The 13,513-nt window shown below is 40.6% G+C and overlaps 1 protein-coding gene across 1 annotated transcript in view; it reads left to right on the forward strand.

Moving 5' to 3' along the window:
• Positions 1-569: 569 nt before the first annotated feature.
• The window catches only part of gypc (glycophorin C (Gerbich blood group)), a 33,405-nt gene continuing 20,461 nt past the window's right edge, over positions 570-13,513 (forward strand). The window contains exons 1-2 of the mRNA XM_052124545.1: positions 570-778; positions 2,631-2,767. Of these exons, the coding sequence (XP_051980505.1) occupies positions 2,683-2,767 (85 nt within the window). The 5' untranslated portion in view covers positions 570-778; positions 2,631-2,682. The remainder of the gene's footprint in view (positions 779-2,630; positions 2,768-13,513) is intronic.

Raw genomic sequence — 13,513 nt, forward strand, 5'->3', positions numbered from 1 at the left:
GCACTTTGGGGCCGGTCAGGGGCGGACTGGCCATCGGAAGAACCGAGCGGGCTGTTGGGTTGGCCGCGAAACATACAATATACTGCAAAATTAGTAAGAGTAATGCTTTTCCAAACATGGTCGAAAGTGTTTAAAATAAGAGTGCTACGTGTCGTCAAACAAAAAATTATTTTAGAAATAATTGGAATCATTGTCCCTAGTGGCTGAAGCTGGAAGTTTTGTCAGGGGCAGATTTACAATTTCTGAGGCCCCAAGCAACCAACCTGGGACTCCATTTCGAAATTGTTTGCATAAAAATGTACATCAATTTACATAAATGTATCCTATTCGAACTTGTACATAGAAAGTACATTTTGACTTCATGTTGACTTGCAATTTCAAGGCCTAACATCTGCTAGCTGACTTCATTGCCAGTTCCTTCACAGTCAGCTTCCTCCAAACACATATGTTTATGGGTGTGGGTCTTTTTCCCTAGAGCCCCTTGTCAGATCTGGTCCAGAAAGCAACTACAATGTATTTGAATACAAAGGGTGGGGCTTGTTGGCTACACATGTTCAGATAGTCACCATGAGAATACAAGTTCACAAGCCCCATATCTGAAAAACACCAGAGAGAGGGAGACACGCAGAAAGACAGATAAAGAGAAGGTGAGACATTCAGCCGTGAGCACTGTCAAACTCAAGATAACTACCACAAACTTTACCAAAGTTTCAGTGAGTGGACATCAGCCAAATAAACAAGACAACCAACTACAAAACAACCTGCTGCAGACGGCCTGGTAAGTGTTCAACTCTGTCTTTCACTCTACTTTGTTGAAAACTGCAGGTTTGTTGCTGTCGTCAGACCCTCGTGTAGATTTGTAAGGACACGCTGCCTTTCGCTAGGACACTAGGTGAAGACATTAGATTCAAGCTGCAAGGCAACACCTGCAATGTAACTAATAGCCAGTCTCATTCTGTCATCTGCGACACTTTCAATTTGACAAATAATACTCATCACAGGCTGTTGGTCCTCGGTGTCATTTCTGCCTCTTTCTGGGAAAAGTTTGAAATAATCTACAACACCTTAATTAGCTGCCTAGTGCATGTACTGTATACCTTCTCAATGCGACCTTCTGCTGAGGCTCCGTTTCAAAACCTAGTGTGACTATCTACTATTAAAAAGACAGCAGCGTTTCGAGCCAGCATCCTAACAGAAATGGGAAATCATTAGTGAATTTGGAACTCTACTGCCACATAAATAGCTCATGGGAGACTCGACTCACAATTGATTTTTAACAGAGTTTGATGTTAGCATGTTGCTAAGCTACCAACACATCTAAAATCCAAAAATTGTCGTTGTTTTTCAAAGTATGTGGTTATGAGGAGCGTTTTTGAAAGTCTCTTTCAAACGTTTTTGGCGAAGACAATTTCCGTTGAGGTGAGATCCGTAAACTTAGCGAAAAGTCATACTAAGCGTATTAGTTTGGATGTGGCCTTGGAAGGAAGTATAATGCTGCTGTCTGCTTTTTGGAACAACCTTCCCAACGAGGGCACCTATGATACCTTACAATACTGTCTAGGTGGGCAGCTAATGTTGTAAAATAAGTGGTCTCTGCATCACAAATCCCCGATAGCACATGTACATCACCCAGACGTCTATTTGATGTGTGTGTTTACATCTGGAAGACATGTTTTTAACATTGTTAGCTCATAAATGAAATTCGTCAATAAGTCAAAAAGTGTGTCTCGGATGTCAGTAAGACATTCAGCAAATGTATTTGAGATGTTTATGATTTATAATGTTTTTAAATCTGATCTTTGAAGATGTTTAGCAGATTTGAATTAGTTTCTGATGCTTTCCAGATGAAAAGATCTAAAACAGACATCTCAGAGCTTATGTACAACATTGTACATAAGCTGGCAAGGAAAACCGCTTAAACTACCAGTTAAAAGTTGGGAAACACTCAACTGAATTTGTGCTTCTTCTGATCTTACAACATTCAATCTACAGGCTTGAAATAGATAAGTGTCCAGCAAAAAGTGTCCACTTTAGTACTGTTTGAAAAGCATCTCAGGATGCCCCTAATGATGTTGGTTGAAGAATGCTTAGTGAGTCTAGACAAATGAAACATCTTTTAAAAAATAAGACCGTTTTGACCTCTACATAATTCCCATTCTTCAATCAATTTATGGTATTTTATAGTTTTGATGACTCTACTATCATTCTAAAATATGCAAAATAGTAATAATGAAAAATAAGTTGGTGTGACCAAACTTTTGACTGGTAGTGTACGTGAACTATCCGTGCAACATGGCCCTACACACAATTTAGAGATAAATGTGTTGTTGACTGATAACTATAAGCACCCACACGTTTTCACCCAACCTTCAATTTTCTAAAAATTGGGGTGTGGGATTGTATGACAGCCAATCAGAGGCCAGCTCTCCCTAGGAGATTTTGTGCTTCAGCCAATCATTTCACAGTCTGATATCAGCTAACTGTCAACACCTTCTGATTTCAACTGACCTGTGAAAGCTGATTCCATTCTTTCTTAGGGTCTCATCAATTGAATTCTAAATTCTATGAGTACTGTTTGCATTACAATATTTAAAGACTATAACTTAACAGTACCATGTTTTTGGTCTAAGGCAGGCTTATGCAGGCACCTTAACTGTTGGACAATATACTCAGACTGCAGTCATGGACAATTTCACTGATGTCCCTACACTTGGGCCAGTAGACACAACTAGCAAGATTCATAAAAGGACATCAAACAATGATACCTGTAAGTGTTTCTTTAAATTCTAAATAACAAAACTGTCTTATAAACTGTTTGTTATTCTGGGCTGGTATTTGCTTCTTTCAGGTTGCCCTTTGATTTAGCACCTTTGAAAAGTGCACTGATGGTGTATGTACACAAGGCTTTTTCGTGATATTCAGCGATGAGTGAGCAGACTGCAAGACTTTACGAATCAAGACTGCTGTAGTGCTCAAACCTCATGAGAATATTGTGCAAAACATCAGAGGTTTAGGAAAGCAAGTTTAGATACAGTAAAGCTCTTGATTGATAATCCGTGTGTTTAGATAAGAGTTTAAAGATCTTGCGTGAACTAGGCTAGGTTATACTTTGTTTTTACACATGCCGTTTTTTCTCACGCATCAAATCATACTCATCTGACCGCGGGCCATACGATTTGATGCATGCGCACTACAAAATACGTTGCGTATTGTCCTGAAGACGAAATAAGCGTAATGCGCACTGTGCACAAAACGTAGCAGTACAGAGAAATCTGAAGTTTGCTTTAGATTTAACACTTAAGTAACTTTTTTGTTTATATAGTATATTTTTTACTATAGGTTAAAACTGGGCAATGTATTGAATTTTCACAATATTTTTGTATTGATTTTCGTAGGCAATGTGAAATTAAGCAACATTGTAAATGACGCAATGGTTTAAATGAGCAAAAATGGTGTTATAGTTGGTCAGTTAAATTTATTTTTGAGAATCAGTCAAATTTGTCCATTTCGATGAATCAATACAACTATTTCGATTGGTTTGCAAAATCACTCAAACATGTTGACAGAAGTCGGCGTGTAAAATTTTGTTGCCGATATATTACATTTTCACAATATATTCGCAATGATTTCCGCTGGGTATATAAAATCAAGCAACATCATGAATATCGCAATTATTGACCATATATTCCCTTACAAAAATCGAGAGTTCTGGCAAACTTGCCCATAAATTTGCCACTACTCTTCATTGTTGCCAAATGTTTGCTAAGGGTTCACCACTATCGGTGAAGATCTGCAAACTTCTAGCAAAAATTTGCACCGAATTGCAAGCTCATTTTCATGTGAAATTAATGAGCGGGAAATTTGCAGAACGTTTGCAGCAGGTTTGCGGCAAGTTTGTCAGAACTCTAGATTTTGGGTCCCTTTCCTAAAGAGCGATTTATTAGACTAGCACCTTGAGTAAAGAAATGTTTTTGTAGTAGCTCTAATTTCAGTTAAAATTAGCAAAAATGGCATCCATTCGATTCATATTTATGAATCAGTTCAAACTGTCCAATTCAATGAATTGATTTAAAGCTCTGGATTAATTTGCGAAATCACTTAAACATGTTCACAGAAGTCCCAGCTTAAATTTATTTTAGTATAAATGTATTTAGGTAAGTATTGTTGTTTGTTACTATGTATTTGTAAGGGAAGTCACACAGAATGAGGAAAGGAGAACACTGGGTCACCATGAGACTCTCGTGCCAGACCCTCTCTCTCGTCTGCTGGTGGGATGGCGGCTTATATGCCGCTATACTCATTCTCACTGGATTTAGTGACAGGTGTTAGACATAATTTAGCTCAGGTGAAAGCCCCCTTACCGCTTTCTCTCTCTCCTTATGGACATTTAACCATGGCCCCGCTACCACATATCCCCACTGCCCGACTCAGGCTGGGGAGCCATCTGGCCTGTATACCCCCCCCCATTTCTGGAAAGGAAGTCGGCGACAGCCATCTGTGCCCCCGGTCTGTGGACCACCTTGAATTTAAAGGGCTGGATAGCCAGATACTATCGGGTGATGTGCACGTTGGTATTCTTCATGCGGTGGAGCCATTGGAGTGGGGGCGCTTTCTGAGCAGAGGGTGAAGACCCACCCCAGCAGGTAGTAACAGAGAGTGAGGACCACCCACTTGATGGCCAGAAAGTCGAAATCGGTGCTTTCTTGTCAATTTGGGGACGCACCTGCCCTTGGCCCAAGTGGAACCCCAGATACTGTAACTCCACCCACCCAATCGCGCACTTCTTTGGATTTGCTGTGACTCCCGCCCATCACAGCAACGTCAGAACTGCCCTCAGATGCTACATGTGCCACTGCCATTCATTGTATGTGTAAGCCGAATGCAGTCAGAGGATTCGGTCCATGAGGTGCTGAAATGAAATGAGTCCCAACAAACCAAACAGAAGTGTCACAAAATGTTGTAATCCAAATGATGTGGAGAAGGCAGTTTTTTCACAGGAAAATGGAGTCAAGAGAATCTGCCAATAACCCTTTGTCAAATCCAGTGTCAAGTAAAAACAAGCAGGGTCTAACCGATCGAGCAACTCATCAATACGAGACATTGGGTAGGCATCAAATTTAGACACCTCATTGACTTTTATATAATCCAAACAGAACCGAACAGTCCCGTCGCTCTTAGGAACCAGAACAACCGGGCTGGACCAGTCGCTGTCGGATTTCTTTAATACTCCCATATTGAGCATTGCATACAATTCTCCCCAGACAATATTTTTTATGTTCGGGCAATCGGTATGGACAGCTACGTACCACCACCCCTGGCTCGTTCTCAATGTGGTGTTGGATGAGGTTCATGCGACCCTTTAGAGGGGAAAGCACATCTGCAAATTCTTGTTGTAGTTTGGCAAACTCTGCGAGTTGGTACGGTGAAAGGTGGTCTCCGCAAGTGACTGGGGTGACGTGATTGTGTTTGGATTTACCTCCGGCCCGAGCTCCGCCCTCTCCTGAACTACCGTAGCCAGTGTCACCGGGGCTGCCTCCACAATTTCAGGAGGTTGAGGTGATAAATTTGACGTGCGCCCCCTCTATCGGTTCGCTTTACCTCATAATCGAGTTCCCCCACTCGTCGTGTGACCTCAAAGGGCCCTTGTCACTTGGTGAGTAATTTGGAGCTCAATGTGGGGAGTAATACGAGTACCTTATACAGTCGGCTCTGTCATTCTTGAGCTTGGAGCAAATTCTCCTGTGTTATGTGCCCCAAGTTGTGGAGTTTTGCTCTAAGATCAAGAACTTATTCAATTTCATTCTTACTGTTAGAAGGTCCCTCATCCCAAGCTTCACATATGATATCAAGCACGCCGCACTTGCACCCATACAGCAGCTCGAATGGGGGAAACCCTGTGGAGGCTTGTGGGACCTCTTCTACTGCAAATAACAGGGGATCGAGCCATTTGTCCCAATTTCTATTATCCTTGTGCATAAATTTACGAATCATATTTTTAAGGGTTTTATTAAAACTCTCCACCAGGCCATCTGTTTGTGGATGGTAAACGCTGGTGCGAATTATTCGTAAAGCTCACTCACAATTCGTAAAATTATTTAGAGACAGGTGTTAGACATATTTTAGCTAAGGTGTAAGCACCCTTACACTTTCTCGACCACGCCCCCGCTACCACAGTATTGTTATTCTGGTTGATATAAATGAAAATTATTAAATACTATTATATTTACGTATTATATTCATATTTGTAAATGTTTTTATTATATTTATTTTTAATTAATTTAATAATTATTTTATATATATAAATGACATGTACAATTCATAATAATATATTCTTAATATTATTATATATATAAAATATTACATAAATAAATAATAAAAAGTTTTTACTGTATTTTATTCCTAGAATTAAATATTTTGAATTTATTTGGCAACAAATGGCTGTTGTTTCTAAGCCATTAAGAAATATATATAGAGAATATCTTTGAAAAGTAGAAAAATATTTAGATGAATTTTTTTTTCACCCAGCCCTACTGCAGGTTTACATACCCCGTAAAGTATTTAGTTTCCCCAGAGCCATTTTGCAGTTTTGCTTTTATAAATGTCATGATTGACAATGTGAGCCATTGCCAAAGGAGAATACATTGATTCATTACCTGTCTACTCACCATTCATGCAAACAACATATTCGCCGATCTCTTTAGAGAGATTCTGGACTCCGCTCTGACTGGCAGGACTGTGGATTGCCGGTATATTTAGCTTTTGTCTGAAAGATCTTTAGGTTGGAGCAATAAAAGTCTTTTCTTCCACTTGCATTCCTGCCTTTAGCGTTATAGTGCTTCTCGCGAAACAAATTGCACATCACTCCACCACACAGGCCAGTGTAGAGTGAGCAATGTTTTGAAAGCTTGAGATTATTGGCCTGACATACTTGGAGTGACTCACAAAAACAGTGAGGAAAAGAGAGCGAGAGAACACTTTTAAACAATTATTTCTAGCTTTTATCACAAAAAGGACAATAACAACATGCTAAAGCCCTATTCGGACAAAAAAAGCACCATTTAAAGGGATAGTTTGCCCAAATGCAGGTGCCTGGAAACCAGTGTTGGGAAGTAGTTAACTAAAAGTCACAATGCTTCAAACGTATCTACATTTATCACAATGTGTATATATAATTTTATGTTCACTTTAATGTTTCACCCTATTTGTTTAATGCTTACTCATGCATTATTTATCAATGCATAATCAACTGTGCATAAACATTTCATCCCTTGGCTGTGGATAAAGTTTTGTTTGAGATGTATTGTTATTGGTGCACTTGTGTTTGCCATTGTGGCTGCTTAGATCTGGAGGGTGTCCTGCGTTTTCCCTGCCTGCTAAATCGATTGCAGGTAAAGTAATCTACTTTTGAAGTCACCTGAACAAAGAAGCTCTCCAAACGAGAGCTCTTACCGTACATGCTATGTGGAGAGGGAATTGTGGAGTTGCTGTCAAAGGGGCCTGTCCCAGTTGCCATGGTTGCTGTCTCCATGGAAATGGGAGATATATCCTTGTTTATATATGGGCTTTTATGGCATGTGAATGAATATAGGGTTATTAAATGGTTCAAAGTGATGGCAATTTAGAGATGCTACATAAAAATAATTTAAAAAAAGGATTTCTGATGCTTGTTCAGTTTACTTAATTAAAATGATGTTATGCTGGAGTTTTGGGGTTACCATTGTGGTGAGTAGCCTACTGATTGCAGTAGCCTACTGATTGCTAAAATAAATTGAGTTGGACCAACATAAGAAAACTATTTGAATAAAACCGTAGTAAACCGTTGAGGTAAAACTACTACAATACAATGATATAAACTAATTCAACTAAAGTATGTTGACTCAATAAAACTTAATCTGTGATTAAACTTATTCTGAATGAAGGGCATTAACCCCTTAAGTTCTGAGTTTTTTTTTTTTTTTTTAAAGTCCTGTTTCAGTGGCATACCCAAAATTAAAGGATTATAACTTGATAAAAAAAAGCAAGGACGGTCAATTGTTTGGTAGAATTTTAAGTTTTTAAAGTTCACATTTTTTAATGATATAGATTATGTTCAATTCTGCCTAAGAAACTACTTGAAAATCGAGAAATAAAAAAACTAGATTTTTTTTTTCAGATTTTTCTGATTTGAATTTATATATTTCAGGGTTTAAAGGTAGCTCTGAAAAATCTGATTCATTTGTTTTGTTCCCAATCATGTCACCTGTAACTGAGCACAATTTTGTGTTCATATGACAAAGCAATCAAAAATTATTTATAGTGTTATTCTTAGTGTCCAAAAACGTCTCCAAACAAATAAAACATAATAATTGTACATAAGAACTAATTTCACGTTCAAATACAACTATGCATTTAGGTATGCTCTCTCCGAAACATGCAGGCAAGTGTAATGAGATCTCGTTTAGTTCCATTCTGTGTCATTTGAGCCATCATTGAGTCTTGGCATCATCTCCTGGAGGCCATTGTAATTAGGGTGAATTATCCTCTCTCGATTATCCTCTCTGCAAATTTCAAAGCCTTGTTCAGTTTTGGTCATAATGCCTACATTCATTGTAATGTAGAGTTCCCCTTCTGTCACTCACTCAAAGTTGTGTTGAATGAAGCGACACAAGGGGTCTTCCTGGGACGCCAAACTTACCCCTGAACCTGAAAAAAGGCCATGCTGGACATGTAACACCCTGGACATACGGGTATAAAGGGAAGCGGGGCAGCGAGTGCCAGTCAGAATTTTTCTTCGGAGCCGAACAGTTGTGCAACAGCAAGCTAAGTTCACCACTATTTCACTCACCTCTACTGGCGATAAGCACTACTATTGGATCTACGGCGCATTGCCAGCTGGCGCAATACCTTTGCCAGATTTTACAATCTCAGGGGTGAGTCGGTCTCGTCCCGTGTTTTGTCAGGTCCGAGCCGGTAAAACTCGGTAACGCAGCATAACTGACCGGGTGTTCTGCTTGCACAAAGCGCCCTTCACCAAGTTGATCCAGTGCGCCTTCTATCCCAGGTGAGCCACTAAACGTCGCTCCCTGGATGTTCTCCTCCCTAGCCTTCTGGCCGGCGAATTCAGACCCACCATGAATCACAGGTGCTCTGTACTGGGGTCGGGCTCCACAGGCTTAGTTCCCTTTTCAGGCAAACTCCCCGTGATGTATTTCCCGCGGTACGGTCCCCCTGCCAGCGGACCCGCGTTTCCCTTGGGCAGCCCCGTGGTAAACGATCGTACCTTATTTTCAGCTCGCTGCCCCGCTTCCATTTATACCCGTATGTCCGGGGCAGGGCATGCAAATTCTGTCTGCCAACTTGACATTGGCCTTTTCTCAGGTTCAGAGGTACGTTTGGCATCCCAGGAAGACCCCTCATGTCATTTCATTCGACTCAACGTCTCGTTCCCTCCCTCGGGGAACGGAGGTTACAACAGTAACCATGATGCTTCTAAGCTTTAAAACTATACCTATTTTGTGTTGGTCAAGACTGTAGTTAATATTTTGATCATTATTTTATTCTCGGCTGGCCCAACTCAGCTGATAGGGTTAAATTGCTAATAGAAACTTTCTCAAATTTAATTAATGTAATGACTTTATTTTTTGAGTGTACTCGGAGCTGTTCATTACATCCTTGAGAAGGACGATTAACCATAGGTTACTCCAGAGAGTCTGATTCTCACTGCATTTTAAATGAGCATCTGCTAAACGCCACATCTCTTCTAGAAAATTATGTTAAAATGAGCTTAAGTTAGTAGTTGGTTTTTGCATGGTTTCTAGTTGGATCAAGCTGGATATTTATGGTCATTGGCTTGTCTAAACTGGTCTAGATGTTCGACCAGCTGGACTACTTGCTGGTTTTAACCATGCAAACTATCTTCCATGTTCTTAAAACCAGATTGTCACCAGAAATTGGCACAAACTAGTTTTTACTTCAGGGTTCCAAAGAATTTTGACCAATACATTTCCCTCACTTTTCCAGTTGTTTTTGATTATTGGATATTCACTAATGAATCCTTCAAACCGATGTTTGACAGTTTTTGTGAAATTCAACCCTTTTTAATGAAATCATTGGGTTCAAATATGGGTTTGAATGAAAAAATTCCCTGATATTCCCAGGCTTTCCATGACAGTTGGAATCCAGTAACTCTTAAAACTGTATGACCAATGACCAATGACCATGAAGTCACAAATGTTCAACCAAAATATCTGTGAAGGACAAGACATAAAAAAACTTAAAGGGAATACAATGTTTTCAACACTGACATGAACCTCAAAGGACCCGGCCCTGAGGACAGCGAAGAACACAGCAAAGCGATTCACACGTTTGTGGAAAGAGAACCAGAGGCATTTAATGACATGAGCATTCACTTTAGCACTATCTTAGCAACAAAAAAAGGAGTGAAAGTGGAAAAAAAAAACCTCAGGTGTGAGCTGTGATTTTCCCTGACTGTCGGCACTTTCTCCTCACTTAGCGAGACCACATACACACATTTTATTCTGAGGAAAAGACAGCGATGAAAGACAGAGAGAACATGGGCAGGAAGTTGATATCTATTCTTAGTTCTATTGTTGTTCAGGCAGAAAATAATCGGCTAGTGGACCATTGAAGGAGTGTGTGAACGGTGAACAATTGGGAATGGCTTTGATATCCACCGCATTTGAACACTAGAGTGTTAGTGCGTGTGTATGTGTACAATCCCTTAGGAAAAAATAATAGCCTATGAGCTTGGAAATAACCTAAGTGTGCATTGTACGGAAACTCAATCCTTGCTTTTTGTGTGTGAGTTTGTATTCCTCAGGGTATGCTGGAAAAAAGAAAGAAACATGCTACAAGAGACCATTGTAAAAACAGAGAAAAAAGGCAATTGGAAGTGTGTGTTTGTATCAGTGTGCGTCTTCCGCTCTCATATACACACGTGCACACACACACTCTGCAGCTTTAGATTAAGAGGGAGTGTCTGTTTATCAGAAACTCTCAGGAAGTCATGAACACTGAGTTTCATCAGGACTGATCGTCACGTATTCATATGTAAAACTGTTCGATTCTCCCTTATCTCACAAAAACATGTTCAGGTCAAATTTCATCCAAAAATCAAAAGGAAAAAAAAAAGAAATTATTATTTGCAAAAGAAATAAATTGTCTTTAAACAGGCTTCATGTTTTGTTTTGTTTTTTGCATTGTGACATGTTATATATATTTTGTAATTATTAAAAAACAAAATTGTATTATTATTATTATTTAATATTTTTATTATAATTTTGTTTTAGGTCTTTTACCACAGATTATTTTAGGTGCATTTTGTTTCTCTTTTTATCTGCATTTCTAGAATCAAAAGTCTTTTTCCACTTATGGCATTATTGTGTTGATGATATATCTCAAATGAGTCTTTACCCAGAATCCCACAGTCCTCTTGGCCTCCTCCATCTTCAAGTGAGGTGACAGAGAAGGAAAGAGACAGTGGCATGCTTTCTTTGCAGTCTGGAATATAAACAGACAAGAGTGTCCAAAGTAATTATCCATGAGTCCAGAGAAGCACAAGATTACAGCAGTATAGCATTGTCGGGATTCCTCAAATCTTTTTTTTATTACATGGGTCCTCCGGCCCCTTGCAGATGGAGGCAACCCCTCCATTCCCAGACAGATGGCCGCGGCGAGGGCTCCGTGACAGCGCATCTCTTCTCCCTCCCGGGTTTCAGCACCACTGTAACATAAAAAGGACGGCAAGGAGGAGGCAGGAACCAGCTGTAAACATAAAGTTTAATGGTAAACTTACAGCCAACATGAACAAACGTGCAGTGTGGCCGCGTACGTCTCTCTCTTTCTCGAACCGGCGTCTGCCCGATTCAGGCCAGGGCACCACCGGTCTTACTAACCCCCCCCCATCCATTCCGGCCGTTCTGTCAGTTGGTGGCTCACCCCGCCTCCTGTGAATCTGAGGAAGTGGCAAGGGGAGGCGAGGGGAGAGGAAAATTTGCGAATGGAGACGAGAGAGAGAAGAACTTGACTGCCTTGACTCAGATGCGCTGTCGCCCGGTCCTTAACCGCTCCTCCATCCTCTGGCGGATGCTAGCTCGCTCCTCCCCCGGCGGACAGCAGCGGGTCCTCCGGCCCCTGGCAGATGGAAGTGACCCCTCCAGCCCCTGGCGGATGGCTAAGGCTGCTCCCCTGGCAGATGGCAGTGGCGAGGACTGCGCGACAGCGCATCTCTCCTCCTTTCCGAGTTTTGGCACCACTGTAACACATAAAGGACGGGCAAAGAGGAGGCGGGAACCGGGCCTGGCCACGCCCTCCTCCTCGTCACATGTAGGTATAGTAACATGATTCTATGAGACCAGTGTGGATAATTACCAGCAACTTAATTTAAGATGCCAAATCTAACCAATGCTAATGGGCAAATGTTGGCTTTTATTTCTGAAAGGGAAAGGCGTTCCATCTGAAATCATCAGTAAAGTGTCACTAAAGCATTTCTCTCACACATATGCAGCACTTTGCAACACGCCGCCATAATTTCAGAGAATACAACCCCGTCCACCAATTTATTATTCTAAAGCTCCATGTTCTCAAAACTGCCTCTGGAGCGTATCATCCATTTTTTCTCCCATTCTTTCAAAAATCTTTTTTCTTCTTCCCTAGAGCAGATGTGTTGGGTGTTGAGGGCGTATCGACGACAGGCATTCTTATCAGGCAGAGAGATTTCAATTTTTTTCATCTGTGGCAAAAAGTACTTTTTACAGTAATGTAATTTCCTTTAGTGTTGATGCTCACGGCCTCTGTGATGAAACGCATACAGACGGCCTGCTGATTTCTGCAGAAGTGGCTTTTGAGAATGTTCTGGAAAGGAAGGAAGAGAGCAACTAATGCCAGCACTGTATTTGTCTTTAATATAACAGAAAAGCAGCTCTCATTTAACAAGCAAACACACGTTCTCTAAGTTTACATCATTAGTGTCACAACATTCTAATATGAGAGAATTTCCAGTTACGTTTGGCTGGAACCACTGACAATGGCAGCCATAAGGAATGTTGTAATATCACAGAAAATCCAAGCAACCTCACCTGAAGACCCTTCTGACTTATTACCATGTCTGTCTCTTTTCCACTCCAATGGCACCCTACCAAGGGAGTGAAGACAAATCAAATGACGAATCAAAGGGCCTTGTACCGCACGTCAGAGCTGACGGGCTTTCTGACAACTCCAATGCTGCAGTGCGTTTGATCATGGCGTACGTTTGTGTGTGAGTGTGTGTGAACGTGTCTGTAGCAGACAGGGAAAACGGCATGTCCATTCTGTCAGGTTCCTGGGGAAAGCAATGTACGCCTTTCTTCTTCCTACCTGTCGAGACGTCTGGCTCTTTTTTTTTTTTTTTTTGCAAGGTTGGAGTGATTTTGATGTTTGAATCCAGATGCAAACATTTCTAGTCAGATGTTGATGATTTATCATATAAGAAGATATCTTTGCTTGTATTTATTGACATTATGATGTCAATTAATAT

The sequence above is a fragment of the Xyrauchen texanus genome, chromosome 50, assembly GCF_025860055.1.
Source record: "Xyrauchen texanus isolate HMW12.3.18 chromosome 50, RBS_HiC_50CHRs, whole genome shotgun sequence".
NCBI lineage: Eukaryota > Metazoa > Chordata > Actinopteri > Cypriniformes > Catostomidae > Xyrauchen > Xyrauchen texanus.